Below are 23,757 nucleotides of genomic sequence, written 5' to 3'. Positions count from 1 at the left end.
CACACAACAGGAAGCTGTCAATCGCCTGGGGTGTGACTGCAGGAAGCTGTCCATCGAGTTGATGGTATTATTACTCGACAAAAATCAAGATTATTTGTTACTGCCGGAAACTGTGCAAATTCTCAGCTTTTGCGACGGCTATGTGATTGACAGCTTCCTGCAGTCGCACCCAGACTGTGCGATAAACTCAACGATATTTTTTTCCTGGATTGCACTAAAGGGCACACAAGATTCAAATCTACTGGGTGACTACAGGAAGCAATCACTCACACAGCTGTCATAAATTCTGCACGAAACAAGTTCTACTTGTTTCCGGTAGAATACAGCTGGGCGTCAACGATATTTTTTCTAGGAAAGGGCGTTCACGCATAGCTCGAACCAACCTTGAAAGTTTAGCTGCCGGCAGGTATAAGTTTCTATTAGAAACCTCGCGCACATCAGTTGCAGTCGAGTATTGCTACTAGATAGTCGTATAAAAGTGTTTGCTATATCAAGTGGAATATCAAGTGTAATAGAAACCGAATTAGTTTGGTCTGTCAGGTGAGTACCATATCAGCATAAGTTATATACACACAAGTAGCTTGACCAGCTATAAAACTAAAATTTACGCAATTATACTACTGTTTCGTGTGTGTTAAATTGATAGCAGCTTTTTGTAGGTAAGTTTTGTTTTTTTTTATTATTTTTTACATGTGTGTGTGTTAATAATAATTGCAAGTGGTGTCAGTGAACAGAAAGTGTTGTCTTCATTAAACAACGAAATTATGCTAAACAAAAAATATGAGCATATATAACATGCGCTTAAAAAAACTATTCTTCATTGCGAATAACATAACTGTTAGTTATGATCATGTTAGTTTACTTATAGTGGATAGTATTGACGCGTGTACACTGGGTTGGATTTGATGTTTTAAGTCTATTTTATGCACGTAAGGTTAATCGGGACTGGACCTACAGTTTCAAAAACCACTTATACGGATATTAAACTTTCAATTACAAAACTATTACAGTACTATTGCAGAGGCTAGTGGAAGTACTGATAGATTTGATGTTTTAAGTCCATTTTATGCACGTAAGGTTAATCGGGACTGGACCTACAGTTTCAAAAACCACTTGTGCGGATATCAAACTTTCAATTACAAAACTATTACAGTACTATTGCAGAGGCTAGTGGAAGTACTGATAGATTTGATGTTTTAAGTCTATTTTATGCACGTAAGGTTAATCGGGACTGGACCTACAGTTTCAAAAACCACTTGTGCGGATATCAAACTTTCAATTACAAAACTATTACAGTACTATTGCAGAGGCTAGTGGAAGTACTGATAGATTTGATGTTTTAAGTCTATTTTTATGCACGTAAGGTTAATCGGGACTGGACCTACAGTTTCAAAAAACCACTTGTGCGGATATCAAACTTTCAATTACAAAACTATTACAGTACTATTGCAGAGGCTAGTGGAAGTACTGATAGATTTGATGTTTTAAGTCTATTTTATGCACGTAAGGTTAATCGGGACTGGACCTACAGTTTCAAAAACCACTTGTGCGGATATCAAACTTTCAATTACAAAACTATTACAGTACTATTGCAGAGGCTAGTGGAAGTACTGATAGATTTGATGTTTTAAGTCTATTTTATGCACGTAAGGTTAATCGGGACTGGACCTACAGTTTCAAAAACCACTTGTGCGGATATCAAACTTTTGATTACAATGCTACCACTACACTATTGCAAAAACTAATGGAAGTACATAGTTATTCGAATCTAATTTATTTAAAATATTTAGTTTTTTTTTTTATGCAGGCTTATTGATTTTTAAACCTAATGTTAAATAAAATCCGACAATTATATCCAAATATACTTATGGCTACAACGAGCATTCGCAAAAAATGGCTTGAGATTTTTTTTGCTACGTAAACAAAATGGTCGACATGCCAAATATGAACAGGCTATATAGATTTGAGAGATGGATAGGAAGAAATTAATTAAAATTTAATTTCATGATTACAACACGAACTTAATGATTGATTGATTTAGTTTATTTTAACTTCGCATTTTGTGCCTCTTAGCTAATTTGCGAAGATGGGGATGAGTGATGAAATTGATGAAAATGGATATTCACAAACAACCATACCTGACCGGGATTTGAACCCGAGACCCTTGGCGTTGTAGCGCGATGTGCTAACCACTCGGCCACGGGGTCGGGCAAGTACTGGTATATACATAAACCAAAGTTACATGGTTCTAGCCCCCCATAGGAGTCGAGAAAATCAATGTCTTGGAAAACGTCTTAAGACAAATATCTTAATTTTTAAGAAAGTCGACTTCCGGTATCTCAAGATGTTACTTCCGGTCTGTCAAGAAAATTTTCTTAAGACAATTATCTTAAGACGTTTTCCAAGACATTGATTTTCTCGGCTCCTAATTGAGCTAGGATGATGATTTTAGGTTTGTTGGATAGGATTTGACGAAAACTATTCGACTAGCAAATAAAATCGATTCCACCCCCTCAAGTTTTGGAAATACAGACAATTTTTTTATTTTTTGAGAAACTTGATTTGCCGGCCTAGTTTTTACTCTAATTCGAAAATTTTAATGATATTTGATAAAAAATTGAAGGTACTCTGCAACCTATTGGAAACATAATAATTAGTGCTTACTGTTTTTGAGTTATTTTAAATTAAAATTTCAAGATATAATTTCTAAGTTGTTTTGTAACTCAAAAACTATAGGTCGTAGAAAACCTATTTTTGTTTTATCTACTATTGCCCGACAAATACTATAAACACAAATAATGTTTATTGTTTGATTTAAAAAATGGAGATCGAAAATAATTTTGTTTTCCAAAAAAATAAAAAAATGTGCGTATAGAAAAAAATACGATTGTGTAATTTTTTATGATGTATGTTTGCATGTAAAAATAAGTATACCTGAAAGTTTTAGAATTTCAAAATAGCTATACTAATGGGCAATAAAATCTGAAGAAAATTCGTGTCTAGCAAAAAATAAGCTAAATAGAATTACACATGCATACAATATTTATTGTATTTTTTCTATCTACAATCATATTTTTCTTATATATTTTTTTTTATAGAGTTGATTAAAGCATATATTTGAGGAAGGCAACACCACACATATATAAATAAACATACCCCAAAAAAATGCGCTCCATGAAAAGTTGCCCTGTGTGCGAAAAAACTATATCAAGCGAACATTTTGCAAGACATTGTCGCACCTGCGTGCCAGGCAGGCATTTGGCTGCCACCGAATTATGTTCTGGATGCAATAAACACATCACAATTGCGTATGCCAAAAAACATAAGCTTACTTGTTTAAGCAAAAGTACATCTGGGGCTCAACCGTCGACCAGCTCAACCAAGAGGAAGGCAGAAGCAGCCTCCATCAATACACCACTCGCCAAACGCGTCAAGCCTGCGATAAAAGCAGACCAGTCTGCTTTCCAGCGTTCGTTAGAGGATTTTCCTTTTATTTCGGAGGGCTCATGCGACGTGCGTAGCTTTTTGGAGAACGTGCAAGCACAAATTATTTCCGTCCTCGGCGATGCGCTTGCAACGCACTCCACTAAATTCTACGCATCGCTATGTTGCTGGTACAAGAAGCCGTCTGATGAAATTTACAGCTTCTGCCACAACACCAAGGCGAAGACGTTGCATCTGGCGGATGTCGAAAACCTAGAGGTAATCTACAACAAGTTTGTCGAGGAGCTGCTGGCAAAGCAAGAGGAGCATGAAGCTAAGGGTTCGGGGGGTTCGCTGTGCGACGAGCCTCACGAACTGCGCGTCAAACTTTCCAAGTTTATGCCTCTCTCCGCCTCCAGCTATGTTCGCTTACCAGAAGCGATTGAGGATAAAAAGGCCATCCTGAATATTCAGAACAGTGACGCCAAGTGCTTCATATGGTGTGTGCTTGCAGCGTTACACGCTGTCCACTGGAAAAACCACCCATACCGAGTTAACCACTACATGCAGTACGAGTTAGAGCTGGAAGATGCGATGGCTGGGATTGACTACCCGGTGGAGGTCTCGGACATTCGCAAGTTCGAGGCCCGTACACGCAACCCTCGGTTGGCCATCAACGTTTATGGCCTCACCGACGAAAATGTGGTGTACCCCATCCGGGTGAGCGACGTAGACGACGACGGTGCGCAGGAAATTCATCTTCTGCTCATCAAGGATGAGACCCACCACCATTACACCCTCATCCGTTCCCTCTCTCGGCTTGTTTCGAGCCAGCTGAGCAGTGATAGTCACCACATAGAAGTTTGTCCCAGGTGCTTGTCTATATTTCGTAATCGAGAACGGCAGGATTACCAGCGCATCAGAGGTCCCAACATCGCTGCCGAAAAGCTCGCTAACCACAAGCTCTACTGCAATGCCAACGAGCCTGGGGTGGCAGACTTGCCCGAACCTGGCGCCGTAGAGTGTTTTCGCATGCACGGTGCCATGGTGGAGCACCCCGCTATTATCATCGCGGATTTCGAGGCTTTTCTCAAACCCCTGTCCACTTGCGATCCCGATCCAGAAGTTTCTTCCACCACCCCTTACCAACTCCACGAGGCATCCAGTTTCGCATATGTTGTGGTGCGACGAGATCAACACATCGACCCCGAGCCCTATGTGTACCGTGGTCCCGACGCAGCCAAACACTTTCTTGAGAGGATGGTTGTCGAGGCCATCGAGATAGGGAAGGTGCTGTTGACCCCCAAGTCTATGCTCCCACTGTCCCCCGACGATCAACATAGACACGAGGAGGCTACTACCTGTCCTGTGTGCACCTGCGAGTTTAGCATCAACAACCGTAAAGTCCATCACCACGATCACTTTAACGGTAGGTACGTTGGTCCTTGGTGCGACGACTGCAATCGCTTGGCCCGGGACCCGCGCTTCATCCCTGTATTTTTTCACAATGGCTCGGGGTACGATTTTCACCACCTGATCAAGCATCTTGGATACGACAATGCAAGAATCAATGTCCTGCCACAAAACGAGGAGCGTTATATTAGCGTCAGCAAGTGGGTGCCGATCCCCAACTCAAAAAGCAGGAGCATCGAGCTTCGCTTCCTCGACTCCCTGAGGTTCCTCTCGGCTAGCCTCGATGCCCTTGCAGGGAAGCTGAGCAACGAACAAATGCTTATTACCTCTGCGAATTTTCCAAACTTGGACGCCAGTCTCTTCAGGCGTAAAGGGGTCTACCCCTACGAATACGTCACCGACTCTACCAAGTTTGCGGAGACGTCGCTTCCTCCTCGAGCAAACTTCTATAGCAAGCTGCGAGGCTCGGGCATCTCTGAGGATGACTATAACCATGCTCAGTCCATGTGGCGCGAGCTGGATTGCCAAAATCTCGGGGACTACCACGATGCGTACCTCAGACTTGATGTGACGCTCCTCGCCGACGTGTTCCAGACGTTCCGGGCGACTGCAATGAACATCTACCACCTGGATCCCGCCTACTTCTATAGTCTCCCCGGACTGGCATGGTCAGCCATGTTTCTGGTGACGAAAATTAAGCTGGAGCTTCTTTCGGACGTGGACATGATGCTGTTTGTGGAACGTGCCAAGCGGGGTGGAATGGTCCAGGTGTCGCAACGGCACGCGCGCGCCAACAACCATCACATGGCTACTGGCTACGACTCCACCCAACCGTCAAGCTACATCATGTACGCGGACGTAAATAACTTGTACGGGCACTCTATGATGCAGCGACTCCCCTTTAGAGGGTTCGAGTGGGCTGATCCTTCTGAATTCGACATCAAAAACTTCGACGATTCGGAACATGGGTTCTTCGCCGAGGTGGACCTTGAGTTCTCCGAGGAGCTGCAGGATTTGTTCTGCGATCTCCCCCCTGCACCCGAGTTCAAGTGTCCACCCGATTCCAACCAGAAGAAGCTCGTCATGGATTTCGAACCCAAGAAGAAATACGTTCTTCACTACCAGAATCTCCGGTGGTTGATGCGGCAAGGGGTCACCGTCCACGCAGTTCACCGCATCCTCAAGTTCGAACATTCTTCATGGTTGCGTCCATATATCGAGCTCAACACTGAACGCCGCACCGCAGCCACGTCCGAGCTTGATAAGGATTTCTTCAAGCTCATGAATAATGCGGTGTTTGGCAAGACCATGGAGAATGTACGGAATCGCGTGGACATAAAATTGGTGACGAGGAAAGAGCGATGTCGTCAGCTTGTTGCAAGTCCATTGTTCAAGTCTCGAACAATCTACAACGAGCAGCTGGCTCTGATTCACATGAAGCAAGGCGTGGTGAAGCTCAACAAGCCCATCTACGTTGGAGCCACTGTTCTGGATCTGAGCAAGCTCCACATGTTCGAGACGTACTACGACACATTACGTCCACACTATGGCCACAACATCTCGCTTCTCTACACGGACACGGACAGCTTGGTGTACCACGTTCGCACAGCCAACGCATACGGGGATATAGCCACAGATCCATCTTTTGTTAACCTCTTTGACACCTCGGGCTACCCCCAGCCGAACCGGTACAGTATCCTGGCTCGCAACAAAAAGGTGCCTGGCAAACTCAAAGACGAGAAGGACGGAGACGTGATTCTCGAGTTTGCAGGTCTTCGCGCCAAGGCCTATACCATCAAAGCCGAGGGCAGCGTTACCAAGAAGGCCAAGGGTGTCGGCAGACAGGTGGTTCGGGAGCATCTCACATTCGAGGACTTTGTGGATTGCCTCAAGACCGGGTCGTCGGTTCTAAGAGCAGAACAGCGCATCCAGAGCGTCGACCATGTGTTGACCACCAACAAAGTGAGGAAGATTGCCCTGGATCCCAACGACGACAAGAGGTGCGTTCTCCAATGTGGAATCCACACACTGCCGTGGGGGCACTATCGCTTAGCAGAAAGCAAAACCTGCAACATGTGCCCATCTTCAACAGAAGATTCATAAAAAAACAAAACAAACAAAAAAAAAAACAAAAAAAAAAAAAAAACAAAAAAAAACACTGACAGTCATTACAAAAAACTTTGACCGTATTTTAAATAACCAGCATAATATGAATCTCTTTGGTTTCCGAAAACAAAGCAACATGGAGACTGTACACCGCACGACGACAGATCATGAATTTCTACCTTCCATGTTAACTAAACTCAACGGTCTGTTGATCATTCACCTCAACAGCATTTGGACGAAATTGGATGAAGACGTCGGCAAAACTTTTTACATTTTCAACAACAATTTACATTTTTACGAAATTCCGATCGACGGGAAACTTCAAATCACCGTGAATCCGGAAAACGCAGGCGAAATCAAAATATCTACCGGCAAGAATATTTTTCGAATCAAGCACGACAAGATGCTTTCTAACATTACGTACGATGTTTCTGCAGGAGATTACCTGTACGTGGAACTTCTCGGAGATTACGACAAACTCATTCCTCTTTTTGTAGAATTACGAATCGTCTATCCTATTATAAATAACCGTTAACCAAAAATGCCTAACGACATTTTCGGCAACACCAAGCGTGTGGACCACGCAGAAGAGATTCTCATGTTGGACATTCGAGTTAAGAAGTTGAGGACCGATTTGATTGCTTTGCAGGAGACCTTAAACAAAAGTTTAGAGTCGGAAATCGCTACGCTCCAAACGCAATGTCTCGACCCCATTCTGAAAATCGATTCCGAACTGAAAACGCTCATAAAAAATTATGTCGACGTACCTTCTTACGACAACGTTCAAAATATACAGTTGAGCGTGGATTCGCTTCAAAATGATTTGGCCAAATTACAGCAATTTCAATCGAAAAATGAAGATTTGGAAAAATTGAAACTCGAAATCGAAGAACGAACTTCCGCAATAGAAAAGAATTTCTCTGAACTTCAAACCGTCGTGAGCGATATTGATGTAGAACGCTTGCACGTCGTCGTTTCCAAATTACAAGAAGAATTCGCCAGCACGTTGGAAGAAATTAAATCCAAGTTGCAGACTTTGGAAGATACAATGACGAACCTACCATCGTCGGACGAACTGCAGGTCATCGGTAAAAGCGTCGCGAACATAAAAATTCAATTGGAGGCCTATCAAGATTTCGAACACATTCAAACCACCATCGCTACGCTTCAGGCGTCCTTGGAATTGATCAACGAAGAAATTAAAAATATTCACGCTGAAGCGAGAGCGTTGACGAGCATTCAAGACACGTTGAGCACGGTTCAGCAGAAGATCGAATATTTAGAAAATTTGAACGTCGAAACGAATCTCGCTCATTTTCATCACGTACTGGACAACATACAGGGTGACTTGGAATCGTTACGGACGAGCGTGCCTTCGAGCGAAGATTTGGAAAAATTGAAAACGGCGGTGACGGCACTATCCGATTCGAACGACATCAAAAATTCATTGAGCGATCTCGAGAGTAAAGTGGCCAATCTCCCCACCTCCAAAGAATTACACGCTTTGAAAAGGAACATATCTCGAATGCTGAAACGACTAGAAACGGAAACGGCGAACGTGGAACAGATTCGAGACGAACTTACTTCGCTGGTGTCGACGCTGCCCACTTCGCAGAGCGTCGCCGACCTTCACACGCAGTTTACAGAGATGCGAAGCATCGTGAACGATCTTACCGAGAAGAGCTCGAAATTGAATCAAGTCGAGAACCTTCAGAGTATCGTCGTCAACATCAGAGATCAAGTTGGAGTGCTGGAATCCACGCAGGAATCGACGCTGGCCTCTTTCGGTGCCAAGTTGCAAGAACTCAACGAAAACTTCAAGCAGTTGAACGTGGAAGTGAAAATCAAACCGTCATTTTCTACAGTAACGGATACCATCGTCGAACATTTGTTGCCCGTACAAAATACACTGGGACAGCTTCACAGCAACCTCGTTAGCGTCGATACTAAATTCGCTAAACTGCATTCTCTGCATGCCATCGAAATCAACAGCGTACCCAATCAACAGAGAATCTCCACGTTCGTCGAAGGTAACAAACTGTACATGTTACATCCTTATCATCCGTACTACAAGTTTCTCCTCGATGGCACGATTCAGATAAACGAATTTTCGTACTGGTCTCACGGCAGAAAAGCTAGCGTTCCCACCATGACTTTGATATCGAATCGTGGTGTCCAGAAAGCAGGAAACATTCCTCTGGCACGTTGGAACGAAACGCGCAACATATATGAAATACACGAAGACGAAGATCTCACTGTTTTCGACGTGAGTGCCGGCGATAAGCTGATCATTCAAAACACGAGCGAAGTGCCACCCTCTTTGAATCCCATCACGCTTGTGCTTCTTTTGAAACGTAATCTCTAAAAAAATGTCTAGGCAAGCCATCGTCGAAGAATTGCATAAACCTGCACGCCGCAACTACGAACGTTTGGCTGTGGTAACCAAGGGCATCGACGACCTCTGGCAAAGTGACCTCGTGGAGATGAGTAGCGGCAATTTGAAAAACGTACATAAATTGAACAAGGGCAACAAGTACCTCCTCACCGTCATAGACACGTTTTCGAAATTCGCATGGGCTCTACCTTTGAAGGCGAAAACAGGAACATGCGTCACGGAAGCATTCAAATTAATTTTTCGCGAAAGCGGCGGCAGACGACCACGGTTTCTGCAAACGGACAACGGTAAAGAATTTTACAACGCCGTATTCCAAAAGTTTATTCAAAAACACAAGATTCGACATTATTCGAGCTTCAGTCACATCAAAGCCAGCATCGTGGAAAGATTCAATCGAACCTTGAAAACACACATGTGGAAACGATTCACGCTTCGGGGAAATTACAAATGGGTCGACATCCTGCCGGAACTCGTCGACACCTATAATGATACGGTACACAGAACGATAGGCATGAAGCCAGCCGACGTTACCAAGTCCGACGAGCAGCGTTTAATTTCTACAGTTTACTGTCCAAAGTACACACCCACGACAAAAAAAGCTAAATACAAAATTAGAGACCAGGTGAGGATCAGCAAATTCAAACGCACCTTCGAGAAGGGATTCACAAAAAATTGGAGCACGGAACTCTTTACGGTGGTTCGAGTTCTACCCGGAAACCGACACACGTATATAATAAAAGATAGTAGCGGCGAGATTTTGAAAGGAAGATTTTACGAAGAGGAACTCTCTAAAACGAAACACCCCGACACGTACCTCATCGAGAAAGTATTGCGTAGGAAAGGTGACAAACTGTTTGTCAAATGGCTGGGACTTCCGGAAAAGAGTTGGATCGACGCGGACGAAGTGATCTTGTGAGTACGTGGAACGTGGTGAAGCGTCTACCGGATCCGGAAAGTCAAACAAAGAAAAAGAACGGCGAGTTGCTTCCCGACAGCATCCGCTGTCTGATCGTAGGTCCTTCGGGGTGTGGGAAAACGACACTGCTCGTGGACAATTTTCTCCTCGCACCGAATTGGTTAGATTGGAAGAACAGGCACCTGTACGTGTTCTCGAAAAGTTTGGAGCAATCCAAATACCAGCAACTGATGAAACTGTACGATGGTCTGGACATTGCAACGTTCGCCTCGGAAATAAAACCACTTGACGATTGTCGTGAAAATTCAGTCGTTGTGTTCGACGACGCCATCCTGGAAAATCAAAATGAAATTCGCAACTTTTTCACGCAAGGTCGTCACAAAGGAATGGATTGCTTCTACCTAGCTCAAACGTTTTCCAAAATTCCAAAACAGTTAGTACGCGACAATGCTAATTTCATATGTTTGTTTCGTCAAGATCACACCAACCTCAAGCACGCGTACGATGACTACGTAGGGGGAGACATGAACTACAATCAATTTTCGGAAGGCTGCTCTTCTTGCTGGAACGCTGACGATTTCGGATTCGTGACGATCGACATGACGAGGAAACCCAACGACGGAAAATACAGAAACAAAATCAACGACTTTCTAAACGTTGCAACGTTGTGAGAAACGACGTATATAAATAACGTCATGAGGAAACGAAAAATTGAAGACGAAAATCTCAAGCTTCGCGATTACCTCGCGAAACGCTTCAAAGGTTGGAAATCCGAAAATCGCGGATTCTACGAAGAGAAGAAACGTCAGGATCAACCTGTGATTGATGCCATCAGCGGTCTAGGTAAAGAAATTAAAAGTGTCACGGAACAAAATAAAAATTTGATCAATGAACTCGTACCGCTCGCAGCTAAAAGTTACGCTGTACCCACGCCCATTTCGAGCATTCCTTCGACGCCGTTCGAACTGAAGGATGCACCGGCACGACGTCGAGCCATAGGCAGCACGTCGTCGTCTTCGGATAAAATCGAGTTGGGACCTTTGGCACGAGACTACCTGAGCACGGGGAAATTCGACAAGGATGAAGTGTTCGGATTGTATCCTAGCATGGAAACCAACGAAGGCGGTGGTGTGGTGTGGAAGATTGGGAAATCGAAGGTGACCTTCGAAGGCAACGACATTAAAGTCAATTTAGGCGACAAGGATAGTTGGAACAGGTATCCCGGTACGGTGGGACTGTGGGAACTCGTCGCCAAAAAGCAGCCGAAAGATTACACCGACGAAGATTACCAAAGTTACAAGGAAATTCTGATCATGACGGATGCCTTGTACCAGAACAACGACGCCTCGCAGAATAGGGTGAAATCGAGCAGCGGCGAGAAGTACAGGAATCTCATCAAACCGATTTGGAACCAGGTCAAAACAGGCAGCGGGGTCAAACGCTACAACACGTTACCCAAAGAATTCGTTTGGGTGGACGACGTGAGGAAACTCGTGGACCGATTGTTGGTGATAGCCGGCGAAGAGAATGCAGGCAACCGTAATTTCTACAACGAGAAGGTTGGCATCGTGGACATGATCAGCACGAAACTTTCCAACTTCATCGTGAACGACGACAAGGGCATAGGTTACCTGATCAAAATCATCAACACGCTGCCTCCGAAATTCTGGAACGTGGCCGAAGGAAAGGGACTCGTAAACGACATCATCAACAAGTTACCTTTCGAGATGCATTTACCAGGCTACCAGTACTGCGGACCGGGTACCAAACTCGAGAAAAGATTGGAGAGAGGAGACAAGGGTGTGAATCCGTTAGACGCCGCATGCAAAGATCACGACATCGCCTACAACACCACGCAGACGGATCTGGATGCACGTCACGAAGCAGACAGAAAGTTAGAGCACGCAGCTTTCGAAAGATTCGTCAGCAGAGACGCATCGCTGGGTGAACGGGTCGCCGCACTGGGTACCACCATCGCCATGAACACGAAACAAAAATTGGGGTGGGGTATATAAATAACATACCGTAAAAAATAAACATGTCTCGTATAACTGATTTGCCACCCGAGCTACTATCTAAAATATTCAAAAAGATAGTAAACGGAGATGTTAATAAACTTGTAATCATAGCAAGAACGACGCCGGAATTTCGCATCCCTTGTGAAATGGTTCTCAAGGACCTTCTTCGGGAGATCAGCGGCCTGAGGTATGGTGATCTCAACATTCTGCTTTCGGCTGCAGGGGAAAAATTAAACGAGAGGTTGGACAAATTGCACGAGGCAAGGCAGGGAAGAAGATGGTATACTGATGATTGGTACAAGTCTATGCAGGAGACGGAAGATATCACTACGCACATCCTCGCGTTTTCCGAAGCACGAACTTTCTTCCTGTGTTAAAAAAATAATAAGATATATACGTATCAAAAAAACTTGATATATAAATAACACACATCGTGAAAAAAATAATCTTCGGTATATATAAATAATACACATCGTGAAAAACAATTAAATTTCTCTCTAACACTCTGAAATTTTTTGATATGACGACTGAAAAAATAAGTGAGCTCCAAGCATTAAAACAAATGCTAAATTTGTCATTTGAGTATGTAAAAATTCGGGAATTGGAAGTCGACAAATCTTACACGATAACTTCCGGTTCAATCGTTTCTACCCAGTATGGTCCCAAGGTACGCCTGTTGCTCAACGCACAATACAGTCTATTTTTACCAGATCGATACGCTAACATGTTATCCGACGAGAAGCTATCTATTTTAATCGAGAACAAAACTCGAATCGTGTACAAGGGGACAAAGGAACTTCTTGGCAAGAAAACAAAGCACGTAATAGAATTTGTGTAACGACTGCGAGGCCTTGAAAATATATAAATAACATACCGTAAAAAACTACACAAGAAAAAATCTCAGAATATATATATAAATAACATACCGTGAAAATAACACATAGAGCATCAACATGAAGCCCAAGGGTGTCGTGTACCAGATACCATATTCGAATCTAAAAAATCTAGGTACCATCGATGGGTTACTCACCAAGAAACAACGCGAGAAGAAACGTTCTTGCTTGTCGAAAGGACATGGAATGAAATTGCTGCTCAGTACACCTCAATTGAAAAGGTTGCAGCGTTCGCGGAAACAGCAAAAAATCGGAGGTTTCATATTCAGCATCCCGGCCATCCTGGCAGCATTGGGGGCCGTTGGAAGTTTGGCCGGCGGAAGTGCCGCCATTGCGAAAACCGTCATCGACTCGAAGAAGAACAAGGCGGAATTGGAAGAACAGAAACGTCACAACCTGGCCATGGAGAAGAAGGGGAAAGGTATAACAAAAAAAACAAAAAAGCAACCTCGATGCTTTGAAGAAATATAAAAAAAAGAAACAGAAGCACTCACCAACCGAGACATTGAATCTCTGATTGAACCGTTACAAATCAAACACTTCAGAGGAGTTTTCATGTCCGACTCGTTACCTTCAAGCGTGAAAAAAAGAGAATGCGGAGTAGTCAACTTGGACGACCAAGAAAATCCAGGCACGCATTGGATATGTTACCACAAAAACGATAATAAAGCATTCGTTTTCGATTCTTTCGGAGGTGTTCCACCTACAAATTTAGTTCATTATCTGAAAACAAGCAAAACCTCCATATACTACAACGACGAACGCATTCAAGATTTCGGAGACGTGAACTGCGGTCATCTCTGCCTCTCCGTGCTCGCTTTTCTCTCTAAAATAAATAACCCTACGATCGAGGATTTCCAGAAAGCATTGTGGAACCTCAAACAGCATCACTAGGATGGGCGTGTTCCATCTCACGAGCGAATCTTCAATCTTGAAACTCACGCTGCACGACGACATCGTCTATCCTAAATCCGTGGCTCTGCGTGCATTCTACAGCATGTACCTCATACCCAATGTTACGCAGCACAACAACAAAATTAGCGTCGGAAGCGAACACATCGTCGTCACGCCAGGACAATACAATCTTTCCACTTTGCAAGCTCAATTACCCAAAGGCACATATCTTTCTCAAAATTCGGTCACGCACAGAGTGGAAATCCTATCCGCGACGGAGACCGTGGACCTGGGCACCATGGGAGAACTTTTAGGTTTCGAGAACGACACCAAACTCGAAGCTGGCATCAAGCACGTGGCAACCAACATTCCTAAATTCTTGGCCATAGAGACTCTGAACGTACACTGCAACGTGGCGGAAGGCATGATCACAAAATCTTCGGACGGATTGTTAGGAAGTCACAAGCAGACGGGAATCATAGCCACTTTCAAACCAAGTTCCGAGTTCATGGAACCGATCATCTACACGCCCTCTTCGCCGATCTATTTTCCAGTATGTCGCAACCGCATAGACGACATAGAGTTGGTGGTGACGAACGAGAAAGGAGACGTGGTGGATTTCGCAGGTGCCACTACGACGGCCATCGTGGAGATCAACGTATAATAAATAACCATACATGTAAAATGGAGCAAATCGAAAGTTACGAATTGCAATCTTTCCCTCCCAACCGTCGCACGTTCGCCAATCTGAACGAAGCGAACAGGGAGATCGAATACGACGTGGACGTAGGCGATGGGTTCGTTCATCCTCACAGAGCAGACCTCTACCTTCAATTCGACGTGGTGAAGAAGGAAAGCGGAGACGCGTTTCCCGCAGCAGCAAACTTGATACTCGTGGACAACTTCGTGCCTCACCTGTTCTCCCAGGTGGAGGTGAGGAAACACAACACCGTCATCGACAGAATAGATTATCCAGGCATCACGTCGACGGCAGTGGGAACGTTGAAATTATCCAAAACGGACGCAGCGTACTACCAGGCCGGGGGATTCGAAGCCGGGACCAAAATATCGACGAGAAGTCACACGGTGCTCTTTCCCATGCGTCTGCTGCCTGGTTTCTTCTCGGACTACAAGGAGATCATGTGGAAGGGAGGACTGAGGGTCACGTTTCGAAGAGCAGCCAACGACAACGACGCACTAATGCGATACGCTACTTTAGGTCCGGACGGCACCACGCCGATAGCCAACACTTTACCCGAAGCGGCGAAATGCGTCATCCGAAGCATGGAATTGAGAATGCCGGTGGTGGAATACGAAACAAACTACGCCCTCAAGTACAAAGCGGAGATCTTGAAAAGTCCGCAGGTGCTGATTCACTTTCACGGTTACCAGTGCGTGCAGAAGATGGCGTCGGGAAGTCACATGGAATTCGACGTGACGACGCAGTTCAACAACATACAGTTCGACATGCCAGATTTCGTCGTAGTGCTTTTTCAGACCGGGCGCGATAACAATCAGGAGAAAGATTCCAGCAAGTTCGACGACTGCAAAATCAAGAACGTTTATCTGAAGAATGGACGCAACGAAGTGTTCCCGCGCGAGAATTACAACCTCGACGTGACCAAAAACGATTACCTCAAACTTTACGAAGCGTTTTCGGCTTACAAACGCGTGACCGAGGGAAGCGTGGACATGTACTACACGCCCAGCGAATTCAAAGCCCGGAGACCCATGACCGTCATCAACACATCTAAGAGGAAGAAGGTTGTGGTCAACGATCGAACCAACATCAAGGTCGTCTGCGAGTTCCACGATGCCTTGCCCGAGGATACCCTATGCAGTGTCATCCTGATTGCAGAGAAGTCCTTCGCCTACGACGTGAAGAACGAGAGGGTCACAGAGCAGTTTTAACAAGTTTTTTAACATCTATTTTCTTGCACAATAAGAAATTTTCTGCACTAGCACAATCAGTTACAATAGCACAATACGAATTTCACTAGTTCAGATCACTTACAAATGTTAATTTCATTAGTTATCAGTCACAATATCTTTTTTGCACTATAGCACGAGAGACAATCAGAAAATTTGCACAAAAAAATTTGTTGTTGTTTTTACACGTGAAAATTAACAATAAATTTTTTTTATCGTTTCAGATGCTGTCGAAACATCAAAAACATATACACACACACTAGAAAATAAGCATGCAACTTTATTTGTAACACACACATACATTCTCCATCTTCATCAAGAAAATATTATAATAAACATAATTATTTTTATCTATATCTCACAATAAAACTCTATATCCAAAAATATCACAACATCAAATAACACTAGAGTCGTTAGTACACGTTGCATGCATTACGGAGGTCCTCTGTAGGGTTTCATGGAAGTTTGGGGGAAAAAAAAAACACGTGAAACTCTACAGAGGTGCGGTAATCTATAACCGCAGCCATTAGAAAACTTTTACATTTTTGGTTGGGCACCACGCACCCTGGCGAGGTTATAGGGGCCAGGCATCCTAAAAACAACAATTATTATTTTGTTTGTTTGTTTGTGTTACAATACATATGTGCGCGCGCGCGTGTGTATGTGTGTGCGTGCGTGCGTGTGTGTGTGTGCGCGGCACGTCGTTCCACCGAGAGAGAGAGGTTTACAAAGGTCGCGATATACGGAGTTGGAAAATTACGATATGGCGCATTCGCTCGTTACTGTTGCCAGCCATAAATCTCTCTCTCTCTCTCTTCATCTTACACCAACGTTGGCATCTCTATTTTTTTTTTTAGTTGTAAGTAAATTGCCAACACACTTGCCATCTACCCATCTCTCTCTCTTTTACAGCAGTGTCGGCTCTCCTTGTTTAGTATATGTAGGTTGGCAAAAATTGCTTTATGCGCTGTAAGGCAAGCCTCAAGCAAAATTGCCAGCTCCTTGCTTTAGGTTAGGTTAGACCAAAAAAAATCTTGGTGATTTTTTTTTCGAGTGAGGAGTTGGCAACGTTGATTTTTACTTGAGGGCGGTCAACCGGGTTGATTGCACAAGCAAAGTTGTCAGCTCCTTGCTTTAGGTTAGGTTAGACCAAAAAAATCTTGGTGATTTTTTTTTCGAGTGAGGAGTTGGCAACGCTGATTTTTACTTGAGGGCGGTCAACCGGGTTGATTGCACAAGCAAAGTTGCCAGCTCCTTGCTTTAGGTTAGGTTAGAGTAAAAAAGCTGTGGGTAAGCTGTCAGTTGTTTAACTCTTCCCTTTCTCTTTTTTTTCTTGTAAAAGGCTATGGCAAAAGTACCAATAGGTTGGCAACCTTGCTTTATGCACTGTAAGGCAAGCCTCAAGCAAGATTGCCAGCTCCTTGCTTTAGGTTAGGTTAGACCCAAAAACAAACCTTGGTGATTTTTTCGAGTGAGGAGCTGGCAACACTGCGAGAAAATACCTCAAGCAAGATTGCCAGCTCCTTGCTTTAGGTTAGGTTAGACCCAAAAACAAAAACCTTGGTGATTTTTTCAAGTGAGGAGTTGGTAACACTGCGAGCGCCACCGAGCGCCATTTTCGGGCTGTGAACCGGGGACACTACACTACTATTCCAGTAAAATTACTGAAAATGGAACGAAGTACCGATTTAAGTTGAAATCTTCACGATCAATAGGAAGGTGTCTTTGGAAAGGCCTGGCACTGGAAACGTTTTCTATGAGTTTGTGGTTACGACATGTTGTAGAACAAGAGCATATTTGAATAGGCTGCTGAATGTTTATTTGATCTGGTCTTCTTAGTTGTATGAAGTGTCATAGTTTATTTATGATGGACCAGAAGTCCCATGCTGTACTAAAAAAATGAATCTTTCTTCAAACGTCCAGTTTTATGTCAGAACTTGTGAACTAAATACATGAAGAATTGTAAACTGTTTTCCAGAGATTGAAACCAAAATCTCCTAGACTGTTGAAAGTTTTCCAGTTCGTCGTCGATTTTGATTTTTCTTCGGAGGGGGCAATTGACACGTCCTTTCCCACTGCACAAATATTTATTGTTAATATTTATTGTTATTAATTATCTTTTCTTGTGCAAATGTTTATTGTTCTTTAATATTAATTTCTGTAATTTACCTATCACTGATAATGTCAGGATAGTGACTAACCTGCATATAATTATCTTGTTAAGAGCTGTTGCCATGGGAATTACGAGTGTCTTTTGTCTTGACTTAGGAGTTCGGGCTTCGAGTTTTAAAGAGTGGTTAAGTTAATTGTAAGAAGCTGTTATTTCTTTGACTGAAGTGGATTTTATGCACATAAGTATTTATTTTGCTAAGACGTAAAATATAATTATTTTCTCTTAGCGAAAACTTGACTTTGATTTGTTTTGACCAACGAACGAAGAGAGATATTACCCCATACCCTGAGAGGCATCACGTGTATGCTTTCGAGTCTTTCATGTGAACTTATTATTTGTTCTTTTAGTTAAATCATGTTCTTTTGACTAAAGAACGTTTCAACCTGACATTCGAATAACCAATTAAGTATTCTCACACGTTTCGTCTGTATGACTTGGTGGACTTCCCCCTCCGCCATATTTTACTGCAATTGCTTGAGAGTTTGCCTGTTGAGTTGTAGTAAAACTGTGTATAAAATCAATTTTGCACGGAATCAATCACGATGTATAACTTACAACTTTTCGTCCTTATGTAAAAAAGCTACTTTGACAATTACGTTGTATAAAAAATAAAACAAAAAATGCGAGGAAGGAGTATTCTGTCTTAACGTCGGGTGGAAGGCGTTTTGTAAGTTGCTTTACGCATGTGGAACATATTTCTTTAAAAGGAATTTAACTTTTAATTTGCAGGTCGATGAAATAAAAGCATGAAAAATCACTATACTTTTTATGCAACTTTAATGAATTGGCGTAATATAATAAGAGCCTGGGAGGTAAAAATCTTAGTAAATGGATACCTACTCTCCTCGATCTGCAAGCAGTATAACGAGAACAGATTGCGCTCATATCTTTGACGCCTCATATCGTTGCCGCCACACAAAGGTCACCAACAAGCTTCGAAGAGGCTTGACCCGGTTCCTCCCGCACTTGTGGTATCCTTGGCAACTGAACGACAAAACACTTCCAGGACTCTTGTGTTCTTGTCCGCTGAAGTAAATCCTAACAGGCACTTGGCTCGTTCTTTGCACGCTCTTTGCCTGAACATTAAGACTCGCAGTACCTTGCACTAGGACGATTTGTCGTAACAGTGTAGGTAGAAATTTATTTTGTGTGGATCCAAGTTGTTTCTAGACGGGCTTTGCTTCGGTTTGCATAACTGCTAAGATTCACCTATTCTCCCTTTATCACTCATGAATCTTTCCCCCCTCTGCTTCATTTCCCCCTCCCTGTTCTATTCTATCTTTTGTTTCTCTCTCTCACACACAACATGCTCCTTCCTTAGCTTGTGTCCAAGGAACGGATTTATATGTAAATACATATGCTCATATATTATGGTAAAAACAATTACTTTGTATTATCTTTGCAACTCGAACAATGCTAAGTTATTTTCCATTTTTTACATACATATACAGGGTGTATCATAAGTAATAGCGCAAACTGACATAGTTGAAAGTACACGATAATAGAAGCAAAAAAGTCTCAGTAAACATGAGTCCGCAAACGAGCCGTTTTCGAGATAATTGCGTATGTGTGGTTACAAGCCGCCACTGGCTTCATTGTTTGTAAACGTCCTCCTAGTTGGTAAAATGCTAATAATACAGTAAGAAAAGTCATTGAAGATCTCATTGCTTTTATTGAACATTCAGCATGTACAATTCTCTGTACTGATTGTATCCATCCTGTTTGATTACAACGCCACCTCTCGGAAATCTTCTGTTTTGTAAACAAAGAGCAAACCTCGGAACGCGCAAGGAGTAAAGCACTCTGTGTTTACAAAATGAAATCAGTGACGGCTTCCAACCACATATTCGCACACATATTAGCATTAGGACGACGTTTACAAACAATGAGGTCAGTGGCGGCTTGTAAACACACATTCGCAATTATCTCGAAAATGGCTCGTTTGCGGACCAATGTTTACTGAGACTTTTTTGCTTCTATTATCGTGTACTTTCAACTGTGTCAGTTTGCGGTATTACTTATGATACACCCTGTATACATGCACACAGGGTGTCTAGCAGTCAGTGGCGGCGATTGGGTTCCATAACCGGAGAAGTGTAAGGTACCAAAACTGGAGGGGCAAAGAGAGTATATTTCTCTTTGTAGATAAGGTTTAGCATAGTGCGGGGGAAAAAGTGGCGAAAAGTGGGGGCAACTGCCCCCAATCGCCGCCACTGCTAGCAGTCGTGAAAGTCGTGAGAAAGTAAAGAAATCAACATGTAGGTGAAGACGTCAAGAAATTATACTTCTTGTCAAGAATGTTTCTATCACAATGACTGCTTCATTGATTTAGTTTATTTTACTTCACTTTTTTGTCCCTTTGACTAATCGCGAATATGAGGATGAACGGTGGCAAAGATAAGATGGATGAAAGGATAATCACTAATATATAAGGACGACAACACGAGCACCACATAAGATTATATTGACTGTGAATCCAGATGCCAGAGACTCACTAGTCTGCCAATTGCAGTCCAGCGTGCATTAATAGATGAAGCAAGTCTAATTCCCTTGTTAAATACAGCTTCGGTTTTCAGATGGCTTTAACCAACACTTTCTCTCCATTCCTACTGCAAATCAAAGTACATGCATCTTCCGTTCTACAGTTCCCAGCACAGGAAGCCTACACACATCTATTTCTCATTTCCAATCGCAACCAATGTTCCTCACGGCTGTAACTCGGCTCTTACGTTACTCTAAAGTAATCACATTGTGTTTACTAGTTTCACATCCGTAATTTTCTTCTTTTGCAGTTGAGTGAGAAACTTCAAATTGAAGGCGAGAAACGAAGATTAGCGGATAAAGGGAGGTTCAGTTAAATATCAAGAAAGAACTAGAATTTCTGGACTAATAAATGTGTGTGTATATACACACTATAACAGTTTGCTATTTTCTTTAATTTCATTACTTCATAATCTAAGGTATAATTACATGTAAACGGAGAAACTATCTGCAACACAAGGTGAAGCTTAGTTTACTTACCAGTGACGGCGATTGGGTTCCAAAACCAGGGGGGGGGGGGCAAAGTTCCAAAACTGTGGAGAGGGGGGCAAAGGCAGTATATTTCCCTTTGTAGATAAGGTTTAGCATAGTACGGAGACAATAGTGGCGAAAAGTGGGGGGCTACTCCCCCACCTAATCGCCACCACGATTTGCTCCAAGGGTGTTAATAAGAACATTGTCGTCAATCTGGCAATATCGTGCTTTGTAACCAAAGGTTCCCTGGATCGATACCTAACGGAAGCGAAAGGTTAATCAGATAGCACTTTAAAACTGGAGGTCCTTTTCGGTTTAGCCTATCTGTACATGAACTGTACATGGACTTATAAAACTCAAAATACAGTTAATATTTATAATCGGTACTGATTGTTCATTACAGATAGTAAAATCGATAGTCACATCATTGAGACTCAGTAGCGTGCCCAGGATTTTCGGAAAGGGGCGTGGGGATATATATATATATATATATATATACTTCTTTTTAGAAGTCAGTCCTCATTTTGCCATCTTTTCCTGACTTTGACGTTACTGGGACAAACGAAGAAGAGGGTTATGACCCCCACCAACCTTCTTTGGCACGCCACTGTAGACACCTATCGACTATTCAATAACTACTACTATTGCTACAAAATTTGGTGGATTCGTTAGCAAATTATAGTGTAAAGTATCACTAGTAATGTTTCAGCCTGTGCAAGGGCCTCCTTGATAGCTTACCGGTTAACGCTACTCCCTTGAAATCAAATGTGTTCTAGATTCCATTTGACTAATCATATCTTATTTCAAACTTCTTTAGTTTCGATTAGCGTTTATGTACATAATGTGGACTTGAAGAGAACTTGTTCTAAATATTCGAGCAAATATGTCAAAATAATGTGTTTTCATGCCACTTTATGCAGACAGGTTGATCGCAACTAAACCTTGTAGTAGGATCCGAACCCTCAAAATGGGCCACCTCCAGGGATCGTACCCAAACACACTTTAATTGTAGACCGATAAATACAGGGTGCGGCACTTAAAACCAGCCCGTCCCTTCATAAGATATCATTAGATGAACAATTTGAATGATTAAGTGAAATTAAAACAAAATCAAACAAAAGCAATACACCAAATGAAATTTAATGTTGTGTGTTAAGATTTCTCACCTTCACAATAGATGCTGAAAGTGTCCTCCACCCACTTCAACACACGTCTGAGCACGTTTCAGGAGATTCATGTACACCTTTGTTAATTCTTGAGTGGTGATGCTGTTCATGATATTCTGGATGGAGGTCTTGAGTTCTTCAATTGTGTGTGGATTTGTTTCGAATACTTTCCCCTTTAACATTCCCCACAAGTAAAAGTCACAAGTTGACAAGTCGGGTGACCGAGGAGGCCACAGGCCTTTGCTAATTGTCCTCTCTGGAGTAAACATTTCATGCGCACGGGATAGTGAAGCATTTGATGTGTGGCTTGTTGATCCGTCCTGCTGAAAGTAACAGAACTGACGCTCCTCTTCTGTCAATTGTTCATAAAACTCTTCCAGAATTCCCAAATACACGCTACTGTCTACTGTGGTTTCAAAAAATACGGGCCCCATAACGCGTTGTACGGAAATGGCACACCAAACACCAATCTTTTCGTCATGCAATGGCTGCTCGTGGATTACGTGTGGATTCTGTGACGACCAATAGCGATTGTTTTGGGAATTTACGTATCCCGACAGGTGAAACCACGCCTCGTCACTCATGATGAGCATCAATGGATCCAAAACACCACTGGCAACATTCGTCAATAGCCATGAACAAAACTCCACCCTCTTCCCCGGGTCAAGCTCCCTCAGTTGTTGCACTACACTTATCCGGTAAGGTTTTAACTTCAGCGCCCTTAACACACGTCTACAACTTCGCTCACTAGCTGGAACCTGTTGACTTAATTTTCTCGTTGATTTACGAGGACTTCTCGCCATTATGTTCTGCACCTGCCTCTGTAATTCAGGTGTGCAGACAGATGGTCGTCTGTCCCTGGGAGCATTTGCAACAGATCCTGTACGCCTCCATTTCCCAATCAAATCCTGTATTGTGCGTTTTGCTGGGACAGGACGTCCTGGAAATTTCTCCTGAAACAACTTCCTTGTTTGCACAAAGGATCCGGTGCGCACAAAAGCTTCAACAATTGCAACACGCTCAGGAATCAAATACGGCATTATCACGGCTTCACCCAACAAGGCCTGATTCTCAACTGCTTTCACTCGACCACGGGTTCACAAGCCACCTGTTGGTGAGAAACAGAATTAGTAACTCATGCAACGCCATCTTCTGTTGACATGTTCATTTAGATGTTTTACATGTTCATTACCAAAGCAATTACATCGGGATTACAGCGGGCTGGTTTTACGTGCCGCACCCTGTACATTACAACTCGTTCCACTTATATTACGGATATAATTTATTAAACCTAGCTCCAACTTGCTTAAAGGAATTTACAGCTACTTAACCTCAAATCTGTGCTGGAGGTTTACGGGAGACACATCCCCCAAGCTCCCCCCGTTTGCTTCAGTGTTATCATTATTGCCCCGTGAG

General features: G+C 43.0%; 1 protein-coding gene across 2 annotated transcripts in view; it reads left to right on the top strand.

Annotated features, from left to right (window-relative positions):
- LOC145983703 (uncharacterized) overlaps positions 1–21,056 on the top strand; it is a 91,125-nt gene extending 70,069 nt beyond the window's left edge. For both annotated transcript variants that reach the window (XM_083116777.1, XM_083116809.1), the window contains exon 4: positions 20,953–21,056. In XM_083116777.1, coding sequence (XP_082972903.1) covers positions 20,953–21,018 — 66 coding nt within the window. In that variant the 3' untranslated portion in view covers positions 21,019–21,056. The remainder of the gene's footprint in view (positions 1–20,952) is intronic.
- The last annotated feature ends 2,701 nt before the right edge of the window (positions 21,057–23,757 follow it).

This window comes from Lepisma saccharinum, chromosome 1 (assembly GCF_977018435.1).
Source record: "Lepisma saccharinum chromosome 1, izLepSacc3.1, whole genome shotgun sequence".
Lineage (NCBI taxonomy): Eukaryota > Metazoa > Arthropoda > Insecta > Zygentoma > Lepismatidae > Lepisma > Lepisma saccharinum.
Note: the sequence above shows the minus strand (reverse complement) of the source record. Positions and strands in the feature narration are given on the sequence as shown.